The 18,214-nt window shown below is 47.8% G+C and overlaps 1 protein-coding gene across 1 annotated transcript; it reads left to right on the top strand.

Moving 5' to 3' along the window:
* Positions 1–692: 692 nt before the first annotated feature.
* Positions 693–11,582, top strand: CUNH10orf53 (chromosome unknown C10orf53 homolog). The gene is made up of 3 exons (XM_026481498.1): positions 693–789; positions 10,716–10,835; positions 11,518–11,582. The coding sequence occupies exons 1-3, from the start codon at positions 693–695 to the stop codon at positions 11,580–11,582; spliced, it is 282 nt and encodes a 93-aa protein (XP_026337283.1).
* Positions 11,583–18,214: the final 6,632 nt, after the last annotated feature.

The raw sequence follows: 18,214 nt of genomic DNA, 5'->3' as shown, positions 1-18,214 counted from the left end.
AGATAATGACTCACATTTTTCCAAAAACAGATGAAGGACTTAAATTCAGTTTCAAGAATCTCAACAAATCCCAGGCAAGATACATAAAAAGAAGCCTACAGACAGGCATCTTACAAGGGTTTCCAGTCCCTTCTATACACCCCTGGCTTGCCTGGGAAGGTTGTTTGGCCCTTCTGAGCCTCAGTTTTGTAAATACAAAGTAGAAGATACAGCCTACTTCATAAGGATGGTAAAATGGTTAAATGAGATAATATATGGAAAGTGCTTAGCATGTCACAGGACACATACTTTCTGTAACCGGCTATAAATGTTGGCTATTGTTGTTGTTTTTCATTAACACTTGCCACACCGGGCGGAAATACCCCGTTTACCTGGCTGTGAGGGTGAGAAAGCAGGTCGCCTCTGACGACCACCACACCCTTCTTGCACCCCGGAGGTGGCGGTGCAGATATCCAGAAAGGGACATTCCTCATCCCGGGCCCACATGCAGGCACCCAGCACTGGACTTGGGGGAGGATCCTCTGGTCGCCCCCACGCAGGAACCCAGCACCGGACTTGGGGGAGGATCCTCTGGTCCCACCCCTACCGGCCATGCCCCCGCCCAAGCCGCGTGGCCACACCCACTCGCAAGGGCCTGCAGAGCAGTTGCCTAGCAGTGTGTGTTGCGCTTTGGCCAGTGTTAGCGGCCGGCCATGCCGAGGGACGCGGTGGTCATCATTCGCTACGGGCCGTACAGTGCCGTCGGCCTGTCTGTGGAGTACCGCACCTTCCGCCTAGAGGGCCTGCAAGGTGGGCAGCCGAGCGCCCCAGGCCACCCAAATGCATGTGTCCAGGTGCACCCCAGCCTCTGAACACCAGAACGGGCCGTGCCCTCTGCCTGTACCTCCTTCCTTCCCGGGACCCACACCAAGTTCACACAAGTTGTTTGGATAGGAGGGATTACACACCCTGCTTTACACATTGGGACACTGAAGATCAAGAACATTAAGTGAGTTTTCCAAGGTCATATGGCTGGAGAATGGTGGAGAGTCTATACCTTCAGCTTCGATCATGCAACAACCCTTTCCTGAGCACCTAATGTGTGTTGGACACTCTTCCAGGTACCGGGGACACCCTGGTGAACAAAGATAGATGCCCTTAAAGTGGCCTTCTCATTGTTGATGACTAGTTGAGAGTTGTGCCCGGACCTCCAACAGAGGAACACAGGCATAGTGGGACCTGCCACTGGCCATAACTGGAGGGGAGAGGGCGAGATCTGGAAAGGTTTAGTCGCTAGAATTTTACTTGAGTTGAGCTTTAAAGAGTAAGGAGAAAACCACCAGGTAAAGAGAAGAAAGAGCATGCCAGACAGAGGAGCAGCAGAGGCTGAAGCATGGACCAAGGATGTATTTGTTGAACAGTTGGGAGGATGAGGCTGGAGAGGTAGACAGGGACAGATCTGCACAGCCGTATGAAAGCTTCAGGCAGGAGGCTGAAACCATGGCTGCTGTGCGGAGAGCAGATCAGAGGGGGGCCAAGAATGGAAGCAAAGAGACAAGTCAAGAGACTTCGGGGTGGTCCAGGGGAGAGACGAGAGTAGTTTGGACCTGGATGGCCATAAGAGGGGGTACATTAAAGTAAGAGGAACGGTACTTCCTTGGAGGATAGAGATGGGAGGCGAGGGTCAGGAGGACATCCTCCAGATCCAGTCAGTGTCTGGCTTGAGTGACGGGCTGATGGGTGGCAGTGCTTGACACTAAAACCAAGGACACCACAGAGGGACCACGATTGGAGGACCATGCTCATTTTCAGCCATACGTCGATGGACATACTGAGTTAGCTCTGCAGTTCTGGAGTTCAGAGAAAAAGTCTGAGCTAGAGATAGGAAGGTCTGAGTTACGGATTTGGGGACAACATACAGAATGAGAGGAGAGCCCAGGACTGAATCCTCAGTGCTTTAAAATGCTCTAATGTCCCAATGAAACCTTCTCGCCAGCTTTCTCTCTCGGGGTTGTTGAGGTTCGCTGTAGCCCAGACAGCTATGCATTGTTCATTGGCCCTCACGCTGCCCTCGGCTTTTCCGCCCTGTGTGCGGTCCACATTAGGTGAACCAGAGACAAGGGCCTTGTGCCAGTCCCTGAGCTAGCCCCCGGACAGGCCGGCACAGACAAACACGGGAATCTGCAAACAAGACACAGGAACCAGGGCCCACACGGGGGGGCAGGGGCTGCCACCTGCCAGGCTACCAGCAAGCCGGGGAGGAGGTGGGACAAGGGCAAGTTAAGAGGCTGCAAGGCTCTCTTACCACTTTCAAGTTGCCTTTGTCTTGACTCAGCATTTTACTCTTTTGCCAACTTTGACTATTTTGCAGAGTTCTGACGAAGTGGGTTCTCAGTTTTCTGGTGGTTTTTTTAACTTCTCTGTGGAGGAATGGGAGTTCGGAGTGCCCACTCCACCGTTTTGCAGCTGTCTGCAGACCCTTTTTAATTATGTTTCTTGCTGCTGCCATAATCAGCACGACTCTATAGAGTTCAATTAGATCATTTACATACCAAGAATTATATTAAAGGAGAACGCATAAATAAGCATTTGTTATAACGTACAATTTACAAATATTGAGGCTGTGGGGGGGCTTTCCATATAGTTTGTACACAAATCCCATTGATTCAACGGTCACCTCTGGTCACTTGTCTCCTACTTGCATTCTTGGCACTGCTGGCAGAGCAGAGATCAAGTACAAGGACTCTGAAGTCCAACCAATCTCCTTTTGAATTTGTCTCCACCATTTAGTAGCTGTATGGCCAAAGTCAAGATCAAGTTATTTTACCTTTCCGAACCTCAGTTTAGTTGTTGGTAAAATGGGAGCAGATCCCTACCTCACTGATGCGAGATTCCAATGGGAAAACGCACACAGAGCCATGAATACCATTCCTGCACATAGTAAACGCTCAACAAGCATTCTTATTATGGGGGGGTTACTAGGAGGGGGAGGAGGGAGCAGCTTGGGGCGTGCTGGGGAAGCGGCAAGCTGCTGGGTCAGGCTAGAGGACTTATGCAAAGAGAGAGTCAAGCCTGTTTCACCCTGGACAACAGGGAGCCAGCAACATTTCTTGAGCTAAAGAATGATGAGATTAAGGATGTACCTTCAGAGGCCAATTCTGAAAGAAGAGATTTGGGGAGGGGAAGTGAGAGAAGACAGATTATTAAGAAATATGAAGAGATTAGAAATTAAATTCTGAAGTTCAGAGAAAGACAAAAAGGACTGACTACCTGATTACTAAAGACTGCTTGGGGTCAGAAGTAGTTGTGACTTTATTTTTTTAAAAGATTATATTTATTTATTTATTTAATAGAGAGAGAGAGCACAATCAGGAGGAGCGGGAGAGGGAGAACCAGGCTCCCCACTGAGCAGGGAGCCCGTGGGAGAGGGTGCCAGGACCCTGGGGCCATGAATGGAGCCGAAGGCAGACACTCAACCAACCGAGCCACCCAGGTGTCCCCAGTAGTTGTGACTGTAAATGACATCTATCTGCTAATGGCTCCCAAACTTCTCTCTCCAATGAGGACCTCTCATTGTCATTGGGAGGGTCAGTAAGCATCTCAGACTAATATGTCCGAAGTCTCTAAACTGGCCTCTTAATACCCAGCCCACCCCAGCCGCTCCTGCCTTCTCCCCATCTTAGTGCACACACTCCAGTCTTTCAGTTACTCAAGCCAAAATGCTTGCAGGCATCTTTCTTTTTTTTTTTTAATTTTTAATTTAAATTCGATTTAGTTAACATATAATGTATTATTAGTTTCAGGGATAGAATTTAGTGATTCATCAGTTGCATATAACACCCAGGGCTCATTACATCACGTGTCCTCCTTGATGCTGATCACACAGTTACCCCATCCCCCACCCACGTCCCCTCCAACAGCCCTCTGTTTGTTTCCTAGAATTAAGAGTCTTGTGGTTTGCCTTCCTCTCTGTTTTCATCTTATTTTGCTTTTCCTTCCTTTCTCCTACGTTCATCTGTTTTGCTTTTTAAATTCCACATATGAGTGAAATCATATGGTACTTGTCTTTCCTGACTGACTTACTTCGTTCAGCATAATACCCTCTAGCTCCATCCACGTTGTTGCAAATGGCAAGATTTCGTTCTTTCTGATGGCTGAGTAATATTCCATTGTATATATATACACCACATCTTCTTTATCTATTCATCTGCAACGGATATCTAGGCTCTTTCCATAGTTTGGCTATTGTGGCCATTGCTGCTATGAACATTGGGGTGCAGGTGTCCCTTCAGATCACTGCATTTGTATTTTGGGGTAAATACCCAGTAGCGCAATTGCTGAATTATAGGGTAGCTCTATTTTTAACTTTTCGAGGAACCTCCATCCTCTTTTCCAGAGTGGCTGCACCAGTTTGCATTCCCACCAACAGTGTAAGAGGGTTCCCCTTTCTCCGCATCCTCGCCAACATCTGTTGTTTTCTGAGTTGTTAATTTTAGGCATTCTGATCGGTATGAGATGGTATCTCGTTGTGGTTTTGATTTGTATTTCCTCGATGGTGAGTGATGCGGGGCATTTTTCAGTGTCTGTTAGCCGTTTGTATGTATGTATCTTCTTTGGAGAAACGTCTGTTCGTGTCACAGGCATCTTTCTGTCCTCTCTTTGCCTCACACTCATCACGGGCACCATCATCTCCTGCCTGGACCAGTGCCCTGGCCTCTTTCCTGAGCTCCCTGTGACCACCCTTGTCCCCTGCAGTCTGTCCTGAGCACCAAAGCCAGCTGATGCCTCTAAGCTTGAGTCAGAGCATGACCTGTGCCTCCAAGAACATCCTGGTGGCTCCCAGCTCACTCAAGGGAGAAGCCAAAGGCTTACAGTGGCCTACCAGGCTCCTAGTGTCCTCCCCGACCTCATTTCCCCCACCACTACCCACTCCCTCCCCTTACTCTCTCTTCTGCAGCCACACTGGCCTCCTCACTGGCCTGTGAACCCCTGGTGCACTTTGGCCTTGGGGTTTGGCAGCTGTTCCACCTGGAATGCTCTTTCTCCAGATGCCTGCTAGTCCTCACTCTTTACCCTCTCACGGCCCCTGGGTGTTTCTCAAAAACCACCTTCATCCACGGGCGCTCCTTGAACATCCCCATCGAAAATGTCAACACCTCCCTCTGCCTCCCTCTTCCCTACCTCCCTTCCTTCCTGTCTTCTTTCTCCCCAGTGCTCATAAATTTGAGCACAGTCTTTTTCTATGCCCTCATACTTCATGAATTCATCTCTTTCTAGGCGAAACATACACTTCTCCTGTTTACCTCATTATCCTTCTCTTCCCCCAGGATGTGTGTTTCAGGGGAGCAGGTGTTCTTGTCTCTTCTGTTTTCTGCTCTGTCCCAGTGGACTGTGCCAGGTATATCTTTATTTTTTAAATATTTTATTTATTTATTTATTTATTTATTTATTTATTTATTTATTTATTTATTTTTGAGAGAGAGTGTGCACGCGTGTGCACAGGCAGGGGGAGGAGCACAGGGGGAGGGGGTGGGGCACAGGGGGAGGGAGAGGGAAAAGGAGACTCACCGCTGAGTGTGGAGCTTGTTGTGGGGCTCGATCTCAGGACCCTGAGATCATGACCTGAGCTGAAACGGAGTCAGACACTTAACTGAATGAGCCACCCAGGCGCCCCCGTGGCAGGTATATGTTAAGGGTCGTGAAACATGAGTTAAAATAAAACTGAATGGAGCTGAACACTGGATCCACAGGAGGTGAGACTTGGGGAGAAAGCAAACAAAGACAGAACTAGCAGACAGCAGGACCTTGGCAGTGGCCCCTCAGAGGTAGGAGAGAACCCAGGGGCAAAGGAGGCCAGTGAGATGAGGATTTCAGGCAGAAAATGGCTAATGGGCCCCAAACTGTGAAGTAGGAGTCATTTCTAGAACAAGATGAATTCGTGGTTGATGAAGGACATAGAAAAAAGTGTTCTCAAAGACGGGATGAGAAGGTAAAATGGCACAGAAACTTCAGAGGGCAACTTGACGGTGTCTTAAAATTTAACCGTGTACTGCAGAACCCGGCTATTCCGTTGCTCACACATGTACACAGAGGCGTGCCCAGGAATGTTTCCTGCCATGTTCTTGCTGATAGGGAGGAATTGAGAACAACCAGAGAAAGGACTGGCTCGAATAAAACTGTAGTCCGTCCATCCCATGAAGTGCAGTGCCACAGACCCGTGTGTATTCGTGGGGCTGGGTCACCGCGACACAGCGACACCATGACACAGCCACAGCGGTAAGCGAATAGGGTGTGTTCCTGAATTCCACTTATGCTGTGATCCCATTTCCATTGAAATGACAAAGAGAAGGGGAGAGGAACCAGTATGGGTGATTTAAAAACTTTTGTCCTGTAATTTCAAGGTTTTTAAAAAAACCTTGGGCCTACATGACGTTTATACTCTGATAAAATTTTAGAGTTTAAAATAATTTGGGTTTCTTTTTAACCAGCAAAAGGATTTTGTTTTGTTTTATTTTATTTTATTTTATTTAAGATTTTATTTATTTATTTTTGCTAGAGCAAAACTTGGAGAGCGACCATGAGCAGAGGGGTGAGGGTGGAGTGGCAAAGGGAGAAACAGACTCCTTGCTGAGCAGGGAGCCCAATGCCGAACGCGATCCCTGGACGCCGGGATCATGACCTGAGCCGAAGGCACACGCTTAACCAACTGAGCCACCCAGGCGCCCCAAAAAGTATTTTAAAGAAGAAAGGGGGGTAAGTCAGGGTGTCGATCGGCTAAGAGGGGTAGGAGAACTGAGTGAGCCACTGAACGTGCTGGTGGGTCCCCACGTCTGAGAGCACAGGGTCAAGCAAAGGTGGGCTGAAGCCTCCGTCTGCAGGAGGTAGAAAGCTGGGAGGGATGAGGCCAAGAGCACAAGCAGCTCTTCCCACAGTAGGGGAGGGGAAGGAGTATCTTGAGAAGATCGAGGGGAGACTTTTTATGGCTGAAGGAGAAGAGCACTGGATACAACCAGCAGGTGGTTGATTTTTAAAGTTAGTTTGTGTGCCCCTGAATGATAATTCATATAATGCCAGCAGCCAGCATTTACTGAGGGCCCGTGACAAATGCCCGGGTGCTAGCAAAAGCAAAGCAGGACGGGTCTGCTGCCCCGTCTCTGTCCCCCCAACTCCATCCACCACTTTAGGGTCACTACTGAACATCGCACCACGCACAGAGTGGTGCATTTGTACGTCCTCCTCTGTAAAATCTGCATCTGAATTCCGTATGTTTCTTGGAAAATCATAGCCCTTTATCATGTCCCGTAGCCCTGCTGGCTTTGGAAATATGCCTGATCTTTCCTGAACTTACTGTGCCTTACAGAATCTGAAAATTTTTGTTCATTCCTTATGACCCACAAATTACAACAGTTCAGCAAAAATATTTCTCCTATGGCCTCAGTATTGATGAACTTGAACTAATGCTTAACAACAAGTCCAAAGTAATTCCCTGGCCATGGTTGCTCCTTGTCTGCTGCCCCGAATGAAGTCTGCCGAATGACCTGCTAAAAGGAAGGGAAAGGAATTGGAATGGACCCATAAAGATAGGATATGCCCTTAGTTAGCCAAGATGCTCTCTGTGCCGTTCTCCCACCCCAGCCCCGCATTAGCTGCACACGGTAATGGTCCTCAGCCCTGCAACTGTGCCGAGCAGAGGAGGGGGAGAGGCCTGTCTGTTTGCCGGGACTTCCTAACTAGCTCTGTTTAAATCCCAGATGGTGCACAATTCCACCAGCGCTGAGAAGAGGGAGGCTTTTCCGTGTCCCTTCATTTTCCCCGGATCCCCCTTGAAGAATGAGGTGCCACTTCAAAGAGGCAGGCTTTCTGCGGGTGGCCTTACAGCTTCTGGTTGATTTATGCTGGAGTTTAGCCACTGCCTTTGGAAAGACTTTGTTGCGTGGAGTATATTTATCTGACCTTTCTTTGAATAGACAACCCCATAGCAGCTCATAGGAAAAAATGGGTCCTCCATGTAGAGAGGTGGCATTTGGATGAGCCGCAGGAATTCTGGTACCTCTCCAAGTTTGATCCCTTAAGCCTGCACTGACCACCCTGTAGCTGGGCTCAGCACATCCCGGATTGATGAGAAGGGGACAGGCGTCCTGAGAGTGAATCTACGATGTGGACTCCGAGGTGGCTCATCGCTTTAATAAGAAGAAGACTTAGGTCACTCAGTGTCCAAAAGAGTCATTGGAGGTGCCCAGCGCCATTACACCGAGCTCGCTTATTTAACAAGCTGTTTTAACACCGGGCACCTGGTGGGGTTGGAGGGATGCGGACTATGGTTGGCGAGGGAGACATGAGCCCTTAAAGGCCCCGAGAGCCCATGCTTCGCGAACCGTACAGAGGTGAAGTGAAGGGTGATATATTCTCTTAAGAGGATTTCTTCCTGTTGGGCTCCTTGGCTCAGGTATGAGGCAGACTCTCATTATTTGGCACCACTGACTTCCCGAGGGTAGGTCATTTGGTGCATCGAATCCTGTTTCTTAGATGCACTTTGCCGTGAAAGAGTGCGGCTCTTCTCATAAAACAGAGCCCAGAGCCAGATGCTCCAGGAGACTCAGTCAGACGGGGCCCTGCCCTGCGCGAAAGGAAAGCACCGCAGCGGGGTTCTCAGGGGCTCCCCCTGACTTAGACTGCAGTCACAGTGAGCACGCATACAGAACCCGTGCCTCCTCCTCGCCAGGACCCCCAGGCCTTAGGGAGTGGGTGCTGTGTGTGAGTCGGGTAGAGGCAACAGCTTGTCTCCAGAGACGAGGTGGGAATGGAGAAGCTGGTTTGTTCCTGATTTCTTCCCATCATACTGAAGTCCGTTTCCCAGGAACATCTTCTGACAATGCAAAGCCAAGGTCCTGGAGGCCAAGTTGCCTCTTACCCACTCACTCGCAGATTTCCCTCTCTGGGTCCACGTCCCCACTCCTGAATGGGTGTTGCTGGGAGAGCGTCTGATCCCCAGATCCACTGGCCATCCCCAACTGCATGGACCACTTCATTGAAATAGTCATTGGTCCAAGCTGAGTGCCTTCCTCCAAAGATGTTTAAGACAGGACACTTAAATAGGATACAATAACATAAATATGCTGCAGAAAAAGACGCGGGTGTTCCGTAGAGAGCGGCGTTAGCTGATGCCGGGTCAATTAGGGCCACCACTGGGTGCCTGAAGAGCGCTATCTTGTTAATGGAGATCCTCACTGAGTTACTCTCTGAAGTTGCTTTCCAGAAGTGAAATTAAAATCACGCAATTAAAATGTTCACAGTTGGGGCTGGATGTTCTTGAACTGATTGAAAGATGAAGAAGTGGACACGCCAACATTTTGAAACAGCAATTGTCTCTGTAATTAAATGCAATTAACTGACATAACTGTCTGCTTTTCTGCACATAAAACTGATTGCAATTCTAAGACTTTAAAAATAAATAAATAAACGTGCCCTTCCTCTGATTCCTCTTCCCATCCTAACCAAAATTCTCACCAACGTATGACCAGAGATGGTGGTTTAGCGCATGGACTCTGCCACCAATGTAACAGGTGAACATATTAAGGAAACTGGGGAGAGCAGCGTTAGAGAACACAGACTCCATGATGGTCAATGCACGTCATTTCTCCTAAATGCATAGGTTTTTGGATTTCCACAACGGAGGATAGATCTAACAACTTTTCCGTGGCTGTACTCTAAGGAACTGATAACCAAAAAGCAGCCTCCAAAGTTTAGCTCATTAGGTTTGTTTTTTTTTTAAAGCATTTTGTTTCTTATTATTATAGAAACTCTGGAAAATGCTGAAAGAATAAAGAGAAAGAGGTTTCACATACTATTACCACAGAGGTATACCCACTGATTATTTCTTTTTCTTTTCCTATTACATATACATATTTTTCTTAGTATTGAAGATGTATTTTCATAAATATTATATATGTACCCTGATTGTTTGCTTATGTTACAAATATTTTTCTTGCTATTAAAAAAATTCATAAACATCTTTTGAAATGTTTGAATAAAACCTCATCATATGGACCTACCATCATTTGCTTGACCAGCCTCTTCTGATTAGGACAGTATGTTATTCAAAGCATTTCCTATTGTAATACTGCAGAAAGGAACATCTTGTTACAAAAGTCTGCCTGAATTCCTTATTTTCTCCTGAGGAAGCTTTCTTATAAATGTAATTTATTTCTTATAAATGTAATTTATACATTTATACAATAAATACATTTCTTATAAATGTAACTTCCCAGGCCAGTGTTTAGTTCATTTTGTAATTCTAAATTCTGAATTTTTGTAATTCTAAATTTTCTTGAGGCTTTTGAGGCTTTTGGCATATACTGCCAAATTACCTCCAGAAAGGTGACCAATTCATATTTCCCTCCCGCAGGAAAAGAAGTCACCTGATTCCCCACATCCCTTCCAACATTATCATCTCTATAAGAAAAGTTCAAAAACTCTTCCTGGAGACATCTCATATTTTTCACACATCCTATGGGTCTGGGGTAAATTGTAACCAAAACCTGAATTGCTCAGGTCCCCGGCTGTACTTCCCGGCAAAGGCGAGGGCACAGCTGGGGCAGCACCAGGAAGGTACCCCCAGTGCACAGCAAGGAGCAACTGGAGAACAAGCCAGCTGCCGCCATCCATGAGGACATCTGCCCATCAGGTTAGTCTAGAGCCTGTCCCCGTGTTACCCACACCCTCTCCATCTTTTGCAGCTGCGTTGACCAGAGATGGACACAAGGTCATCCTGGAGAAGATAGAAGACTGGAATGTGGTAGAGCTCATGGTGAATGAAGAGATCGTCTTCCACTGTAACATCAAAGACTTGGAGTTTGGTAAGTCCTTCAGCGCTGCTCCCAACCAGCCCTTTGCATTCTCGGAAGCGTGCTCGATTTCAAGTGGGTGATGCCCAGACTCAAGCTGGGTTTTTTTCCGCGTCTTAAATTCTTACTCAAAACCCTGTGCTGTGTTACGTGCATGAGCACGTCCTAAGCCACACACAGTTAAATGCTTGATGCTCTGGACTTCTTTCCAGAACACTGGAAACAGAGGAGGGACAGAAAGAAAAATGAAGTTTTAGCCCTAGATTTCAAATGATATCATAGGAATTTAGGGGTAAGAGGTTTCGGGTTTTCTTTTTCTTTCTTTTTCTTTTCACATTTTAGCAATGTGTGTTTTATCAGGGTTTGCCTCCAAAACAGTTTCTGTTTCATTTGACTATTCTACCTAGGCTCGCTAAGACAATAAGAGTCCATACGCCGGCCGGCCGTGCCATTATCAGTGAGGCTCTAGGGATCTCTCGGCCCTGGAGAGCTTCCCGCCTGGCAGGCTGGCACCGCGCATCCCGCACTCTGTTCAGAAATAAAAGCTTGTGCGATCCATCCATACTCTGTTAAAGGCTAGTTGACAGTTGACGTGCCTGTGTACTTTGAGACTTGACCTCTAGCAGAAGCCATGTCTTCTATGACATGCATTGTATAGAAAACTGGCCAAAGAAAATCCTATCTATTTCCCTAGGAGGTGATGGTAAACTAGACCCGCTGTGTGAAGAGGCCAGGATAGCCGTCCTGAATGCCTACTGATCTCCTCGTCCAAACAGTCATCTGAAGTCAACAGAACAGCAGCTGCCTCTGGCCCCTCCGTGCAGCAAACAAAAGCAGCCATTCCAGGCCATGCACGCTGGGCTCTAGCAATCCCAGGTGATACCAGCCTGTCCTGCAGCCTGCCCACCACAGTGTCTCTCACCTGGCTGCAAGGAAGCAGGCCCCACAAAAATAATAAAACATCCTTTGCAGCATCTTTCAATCTCAACCCACAGGGAGAGCCCTCCAATATCAATCAGGTACACATTGAGCTGAAGGAAATAATAAAATGCAATCTAATAACAAAGCGCCATCCCGTACTAATAACACAGAGTTTGCCAGAAGCATCTGAGATTCCAGTCTATAGTAAGTAAAGAGCTAGGAATGGGTGAAATTAAAGATTGGGCGGAAAGGGGAACAGGCAGGGAAAAAAGCGGCCCTTGAAAATCTGAACCAAAAGTGTATGTCGGTATTTGGAAAACTGGCTATTTCTACAGGCTGATTTCTTGCTCCCAGGGCAATAACATTTCAAATGTTCATAGACAAGCACTTAAAGTCAAATCATCAGTTATTCATTAGAACAAGAAAATTATCTGCCTTCTTTGCATTCTCCAGTCCAATGAGCCCTTCTGGACAGAGCCCAGAAGAGCACAGGACAGAAGGGTCATCCTTATCCGTCTGGGTGAAAACGCAGCCCTGCAGAGTTAAGGAAGGATTTTAGTTATGGTCACTGTAAAAATCAGCTACGTCAACGTGATGCTCCTTGTGCTTTCAGCCCGAGGCGCCCAACTGTAGCACCGTGCTTAGCTATAGAGAAATGCAGATATTGATCTGATGACGTTAAGTGTGACGTCATGGTAAGAAGGCATCACACCTTGGAGGAGAAAGAGGAGAAAGATGGATTCCTTCACAGAAGACTCTGGGTGCCCTGGGGAAAGAGAAGAGCTTTCAGGCTTCCACAGGCCACCGGCTGGCTCGGAGCACACACTCCCCAGGGAGGGGGCCACCCTGCTCCCTGTGGCTTCCCTGCACCTGGCAGCCACCCTCTCCATCCCTCCAGGTGGCCTCAAAGCCCCCGCACCGCAGGACTTCAAAGGCATCTGGGAGGCAATGAAGCTACTTGCACAAGTTCTCTCTCGCATGTGAGGAGATGGGGGATGTAATTTTCATTTTCAGCCCAAGCTTCACTTACCAGATTTCATTCAGAGATTACCAGCACTTAAGACTGCAAATATTTAATCATCCTCACTGAGAACCTGAGGCTAAAGAACTTTCCTCCTGGGGTCTGGTGCCAGTTTTCACACGTCTTCAGTAACCCTCGATTTAGTCCCTCTTTCCCAAAGACCAGTTTCAGTTATTATAGATGTAGCCTTCTGCTTTCATATAAACATTTTACTCCAAGACAAATACCATTTTCATTACAGTAAAATGGAAAAATACAGGTGAGGATAAAGCATCAATTTGATAACATTTTGGTATATTTCAGTTTGAGTTTCTTTGATTTATGTCTGATTATTCATTAAGAGATAGATATATAGAGAAATTGATTTCACTCATTCGTGATCACATTGTATGTACCCAATTATGTATCTATTTTTTAACTTAACATTTTATGTTGATCCTCTTCCTGTGTGATTAAAACATTTGTCTAAGCATTCTTTTTTTTTTTTAAGATTGTATTTATTTATTTGACAGAGAGCACAAGCAGGGGAAGCAACAGACAGAGGGAGAGGGAGAAGCAGGCTCCCCACTGAGCAGGGAGCCCGATGCCGGGCTCAATCCTAGGCCCCTGTGATCATGACCTGAGCCGAGGGCAGATGTTTAACTGACCGAGTCACCCAGGTGTCCCTTATCTAAGCATTCTATCATGAATCAGGCGATTTCTTCCTCCATGAACAATGATTCCTACTTTCACTGCCATAACTTTTTCTGCTAAGAAATAAAATTGCATTATTTCCCACCTGCAGTCAGGGCAGTAACTTCAGCTCCAAGGACTGAGGCTCCTCCTCGGGCTCTGCCCCCGTGTTGAACGAGCACTCCACCAGCCAGCCGCCTTACCCTCCCCTGACTGGCCCCATCCCAGCCTGGCTGAGTGGCCTCAGAGCCTCACCCTCCAACCTGCTCTCCTTCCCTCCCTGACCAGAGCAGAAGGGCAGGTGAGGCAAGATTGCACACGATTCTAAGACAAACTCGTGGGCACAAAGCTTCTGGGAGATGGCTGTGCCCAGGATGCTGTGCTCCAGCTTCCATCCGAGTTAAATGAGGTATGAATCAGCATGACCAGGCAAAGTCACAGGGTCACCTCTGGGTGGTAGGCTTGGGGGTGGGGGTGGGGGGAGGCAGGACTTTCATTTCTTCCACATTGTAAATGTTTTCAGTGGTGGAATTTTTACTTTGTGTGTGAGTGTGTTGTGTGTTGGGCTTGAGGGTGCTTTTCAATAAACATTTAAAGCAAAATCGCGCCCCTGGGTCTTTCAGTCGTTAAGCATCTGCCTTCGGCTCAGGTCATGATCTCAGGGACCTAGGATCGAGTCCCTTATCAGGCTCCCTGCTCGGTGGGGAGCCTGCTTCTCTCTCTCCCTCTGCTCCTCCTCCCTGCTCTTTCTCTCTCTCTCAAATAAATAAATTAAAAATCTTTTTTAAAAATCAAGAATTTGACATAAAGGTCATCTGTCCATGTGACGTAACCCTTTTCTGTCATTGATTAAGCAGAGCTTTCTCTTCGGAAATGTAATCAGTTTTTCAGTCTGAAGAATTGTGCCCATATCCTCCTTCATCTTCCTCTGTCTTATGTCTTCCTGAACATCTGTCTCCCTGCACAGAAACAGGAAGCATGGCTCGCTCCTGACTGAAGGCAAAAGCCCTCTGCGCTTCAACAAGCTAGACATTCAGGTGCCTTTTAATGCTTTTAAAATGCCACTTAATTAAGTCATATTTTAAGTTTATTAAAATGCCAAATCAACTTCATTACTTGACATGAAAATGTGTAAAGAAAGTGTCTCTTTAGTAGATGTCTTTACTATCTTTTAATAAAATTAGAAACATAGCTTTAACTTGCTAGCTATTTTAAGTGAAATTCAGAATCTCTAAGCCTGTTTCTTCTAGTTTTAAAATGTACAAAGAATGAAGTTTTTAGGAGCCTCCCGGGGCTTGGTGCCTGGGGCCTCACTGGCTTTACCGGCTCTCTTGGTGGTTTCACCCTTAAAACCTTGACGAACAACATGTGACAAGTCCATATGTAAGAGAACTGTGTGAAAAATCCATTCCCAAGGTGAGCTGCTGGGACATTTGAGCAGTGGGTGTATGGTGGGGGGAGAGGCCCAAAGGACTCTGCATAACCTCGCTAGCAAAGGCTCCTCCCATGGACCCTATCCCAAAGTAATACTTGAATTTGATGCACAAATTTCCCTGCACTTTGAGGGAGAAAAATCTCGGGGGACATGTGTACAGCCTGTGGGGGCCATGCTTCCAGGAGAAATACGCAGGTGACCAGATCCAGGTGAAAGACCAGCAAACGTCGGCCGAAAGTGGCTGGCCTAAAGCAAAGAGAAATATTCTTCCCGAATTGTTTGAACCTTCCGAGGGAAAGAGTCGATTTGTGGTTATTTGGAGAGCAGCGTGACCAGGCGCGCCAGCCCTGGAGGTAAGCTGATGTTCTGAAAGGAAGGGAGCCCTGAATTCTCCTCCGCGGGGGCCACAGGTCCCCACCCAGCCTGGAGGCCGCAGTCAGGCAGCACAGACTGAGTGGCACGAAGCAGGTAAAAAGGAACAAGAGGACTAACAGCAGAATGACAACCTTGGAGACCGGGGCGCCGTGGGGAGTGGGGACTGGGATGGCCATAAGGGCCCACACTGCTGCTGTGGTCTCGACGTTCTGAGTTTTCCCAGAAGAGTGGAAATCTAGATTTTAATTTGAAACTTTTGGTTTTAAAGTGTGGGCTCAATTTTTTGAAAGACACAGTGCCAACCAAAAAAGAAAAAGCAAAACAGGAACTACCACATCCGGCCCATTCGCAGGATAATCATCTGCTCCTGGTTGCCGACCCCGCCCAGTTTACACCTTCGGCCTGGCTGTCATTATCCCCATAAGCGACGAGGTCACCCTTCCCATGAGGCCCAGGGCCCTCCCGCCCCAGTGAAACCACTTGACTCCGCTATTTGATTACGCAAATGAAAAGCAAAGGCTGTTTGCAGATCTCTGAAATCAAGACATTTGAGAAGCTAAGCGCCTAAAAGGCCTTCTTGTTCTCTGTGATCAGGTACAAGGGGGCCCAGCTGTAGGCAGAGCTGCGTGCCCCAGATCACATTGCCTGATGGGAAATGCTGTTCTCTGAGTGAGGTAAGTGGGGGACTGTAGGTGCCTGCATCATGATGGGCCTTTTTGAAAGCACATGTTCCTGTTCGAGAGGCTGTTCGGAAGAGATCAAGAGGGGAGATCCAGAAGCCTAAGAGGAAGGGTAAGTCCCAACCTTTGCTTCGCGTGGGAGTCTCGAGTCCAGGCTGTATTACTCATGCCCCCAATATATAATATTTAGGACCAATCCCTTCTGAGTCCTTAAAGGAATGCACTGATGTTATAGTGTCCATGTCCTCCTATGCTCTGATTTAATGACCCTGGGATGGGCCCCAGGAATCATTTTAACACATGAGTCCATTGATTCCAGCGCACAGAAGCCAACTGCGCTCTGAGAAACTTGGGACTGGGGTGTAAGGGAAAGACCACATCCCTACAGGGACAGGTGGGTTCCCCTGTAAAGGGAATGGAGTTGTCCTCCCTCAGTCACACTGGGCAGGGATGGGAAGACAGGTGAGATGGAATGTTTCTTCCCTCTGGGCCTCCCAGATTCCAAAGAAACTAGGAAGGCTTGGAAATCCTCCTGGGATGTGAGAGAAGCTTGTCTCTGGAGCATGGAGGCAGGTTGGAGGTTAGGCTAGGAAGCCTGCCACGGCCAGTACTCCGTGAATGTGACCAACAATCCCAGAGCCTCCAGCAAGCTCTTGATTTCTGAGCTGTGATGTAGGGAGAGGAATCTATTCTTCTTCTCAGTGTGTGTCTACTCTTGGGCTGCAGGGAGGTTCAGTTAAAGGGGGAAGGGCATATAACCCCAAGGTATGTACAGCGACCGCAGAAGCCTTAGAAAGCAGTGGCTCTGGAACATGCTGGAGGTGACTCCCTATGGAAAAAAGCCTGTCAGAGGCCCAGAGCAGCATGGGAGACCATTGGGGTACATCCCCCCAACACTCCTGTCCAGAGAAGGGGGCACATTGAAGGACACTTGTCCTTTAGCCACGCAGGAAGACACTTTTGAGCAAACTTGGCCTTTTGTTGCCAATAATTTAATTGTACCCATGAACCAAGAAGAGTCAGGCGGCTTTGGGTTATAAAAGTAAAATTAAAAATAAAAATTACTTGCCCTTTCTGTATGTATATCTGTTTATTAAAAACCCACACTTCTATTAGTAGGTCTTTCACCTTGGATAAAAATCAGTCCAGGTACTCGTCACTTGGCAGAAGAGGTAGACTCTGGCCCAGGGCGGCAGTCAGCAGCACCTCTGGGGACAGAGGAGGAGGGCTGAGGGAAAGGCCACACCTGCCTAAGGCTGTCAGATTTCGGCCTTGTTCAGTCTGCAGACACCTTCTTTGGAGACAAAGGTGGTACCCTGGCCCTCCCCAGGGGGGTGACCTGCAGCCAGGTGAGCCTCTGTCACTGATGTGAGCATGTCCTGTATGGGGACAACAAGGTGGCGAGAACCCCGGCTAGAAATGTTTTATAAAGTGCTTCTTTCTCCATTAACTTTCATTTTAAACCTGAAAGTATATTTCTTTTTTTTTGAGAGAGAGAGAGCACAAGCCAGGGGAGGGGCAAGAGGGAGAGGGAGGGAGAATCTCTCGACTCCCCACTGAGCACAGAGCCCCACATGGGGCTCCATCCCAGGACTTCAAGCTGAAGTCAGACGCTTAACCGACTGAGCCAACCAGGCCCCCCTAAAAGTGCATTTCTCAACTACAATCATTATTGTACTCCAAGTTGCACCCCAAATTCATTATGGTTTCTCACACCTTGTAAGTCCTACCTCGGACCTAGACCTTGGCCGATATACACCCAATCTGGTTTCCCCACATTTCTGAACATACACCATGCCTTTCTTGTTCCTGCCTTTCTCGTGCTTCTGCCTCCTCCCGAAAGCCCAGGCTGTGTTCTCTGGCTGAGAAAATGTTGCCTAAACTTCAGCCCTGCTCGAAGCCTTCCCCGCCCCTCTCCTCTCCGGCCCGTAGCACCAGGTACAACCTCGCGGGCGCTTCCTACCGCCTGTGGCTCTATGCGGAGGCCGCTTGCTGGTCTCCCCACGCCTCTGCGGGGGGAGCTCCCCAGCCAAGACGCTCTCTTCTCTTGCCCGTGTGCTCTGCATGTGTGGAGTCAAGTTCAGCAGCGCATCGAAGAAAAACCCAAAGTAACAGTGGTTGAAACCAGTTAGAAGCGGGAAGAAGCTGTGGTGGTTAATTTTATGAGTCAACTTGGCTGGGATGCAGGGTGCCCAGATATTTGCTTAAGTGTTATTTTGGGTGTGTCTGTGAGGGTGTTTCTCGTTGAGATCAACATTTGAATCTGTTGACTGAGTAAACCAGGCTA

This window comes from Ursus arctos, unplaced genomic scaffold (genome assembly GCF_023065955.2).
Source record: "Ursus arctos isolate Adak ecotype North America unplaced genomic scaffold, UrsArc2.0 scaffold_7, whole genome shotgun sequence".
NCBI classification, from domain to species: domain Eukaryota; kingdom Metazoa; phylum Chordata; class Mammalia; order Carnivora; family Ursidae; genus Ursus; species Ursus arctos.
Note: the sequence above shows the minus strand (reverse complement) of the source record. Positions and strands in the feature narration are given on the sequence as shown.

Coding starts and splice junctions, on each gene's coding strand:
- CUNH10orf53 (XM_026481498.1), top strand. CDS start 693: ATGCCGAGGGACGCGGTGGTCATCATTCGCTACGGGCCGTACAGTGCC. Junction 790..10,715: donor CCGCCTAGAGGGCCTGCAAG/GTGGGCAGCCGA, acceptor CATCTTTTGCAG/CTGCGTTGACCAGAGATGGA. Junction 10,836..11,517: donor CATCAAAGACTTGGAGTTTG/GTAAGTCCTTCA, acceptor CTATTTCCCTAG/GAGGTGATGGTAAACTAGAC.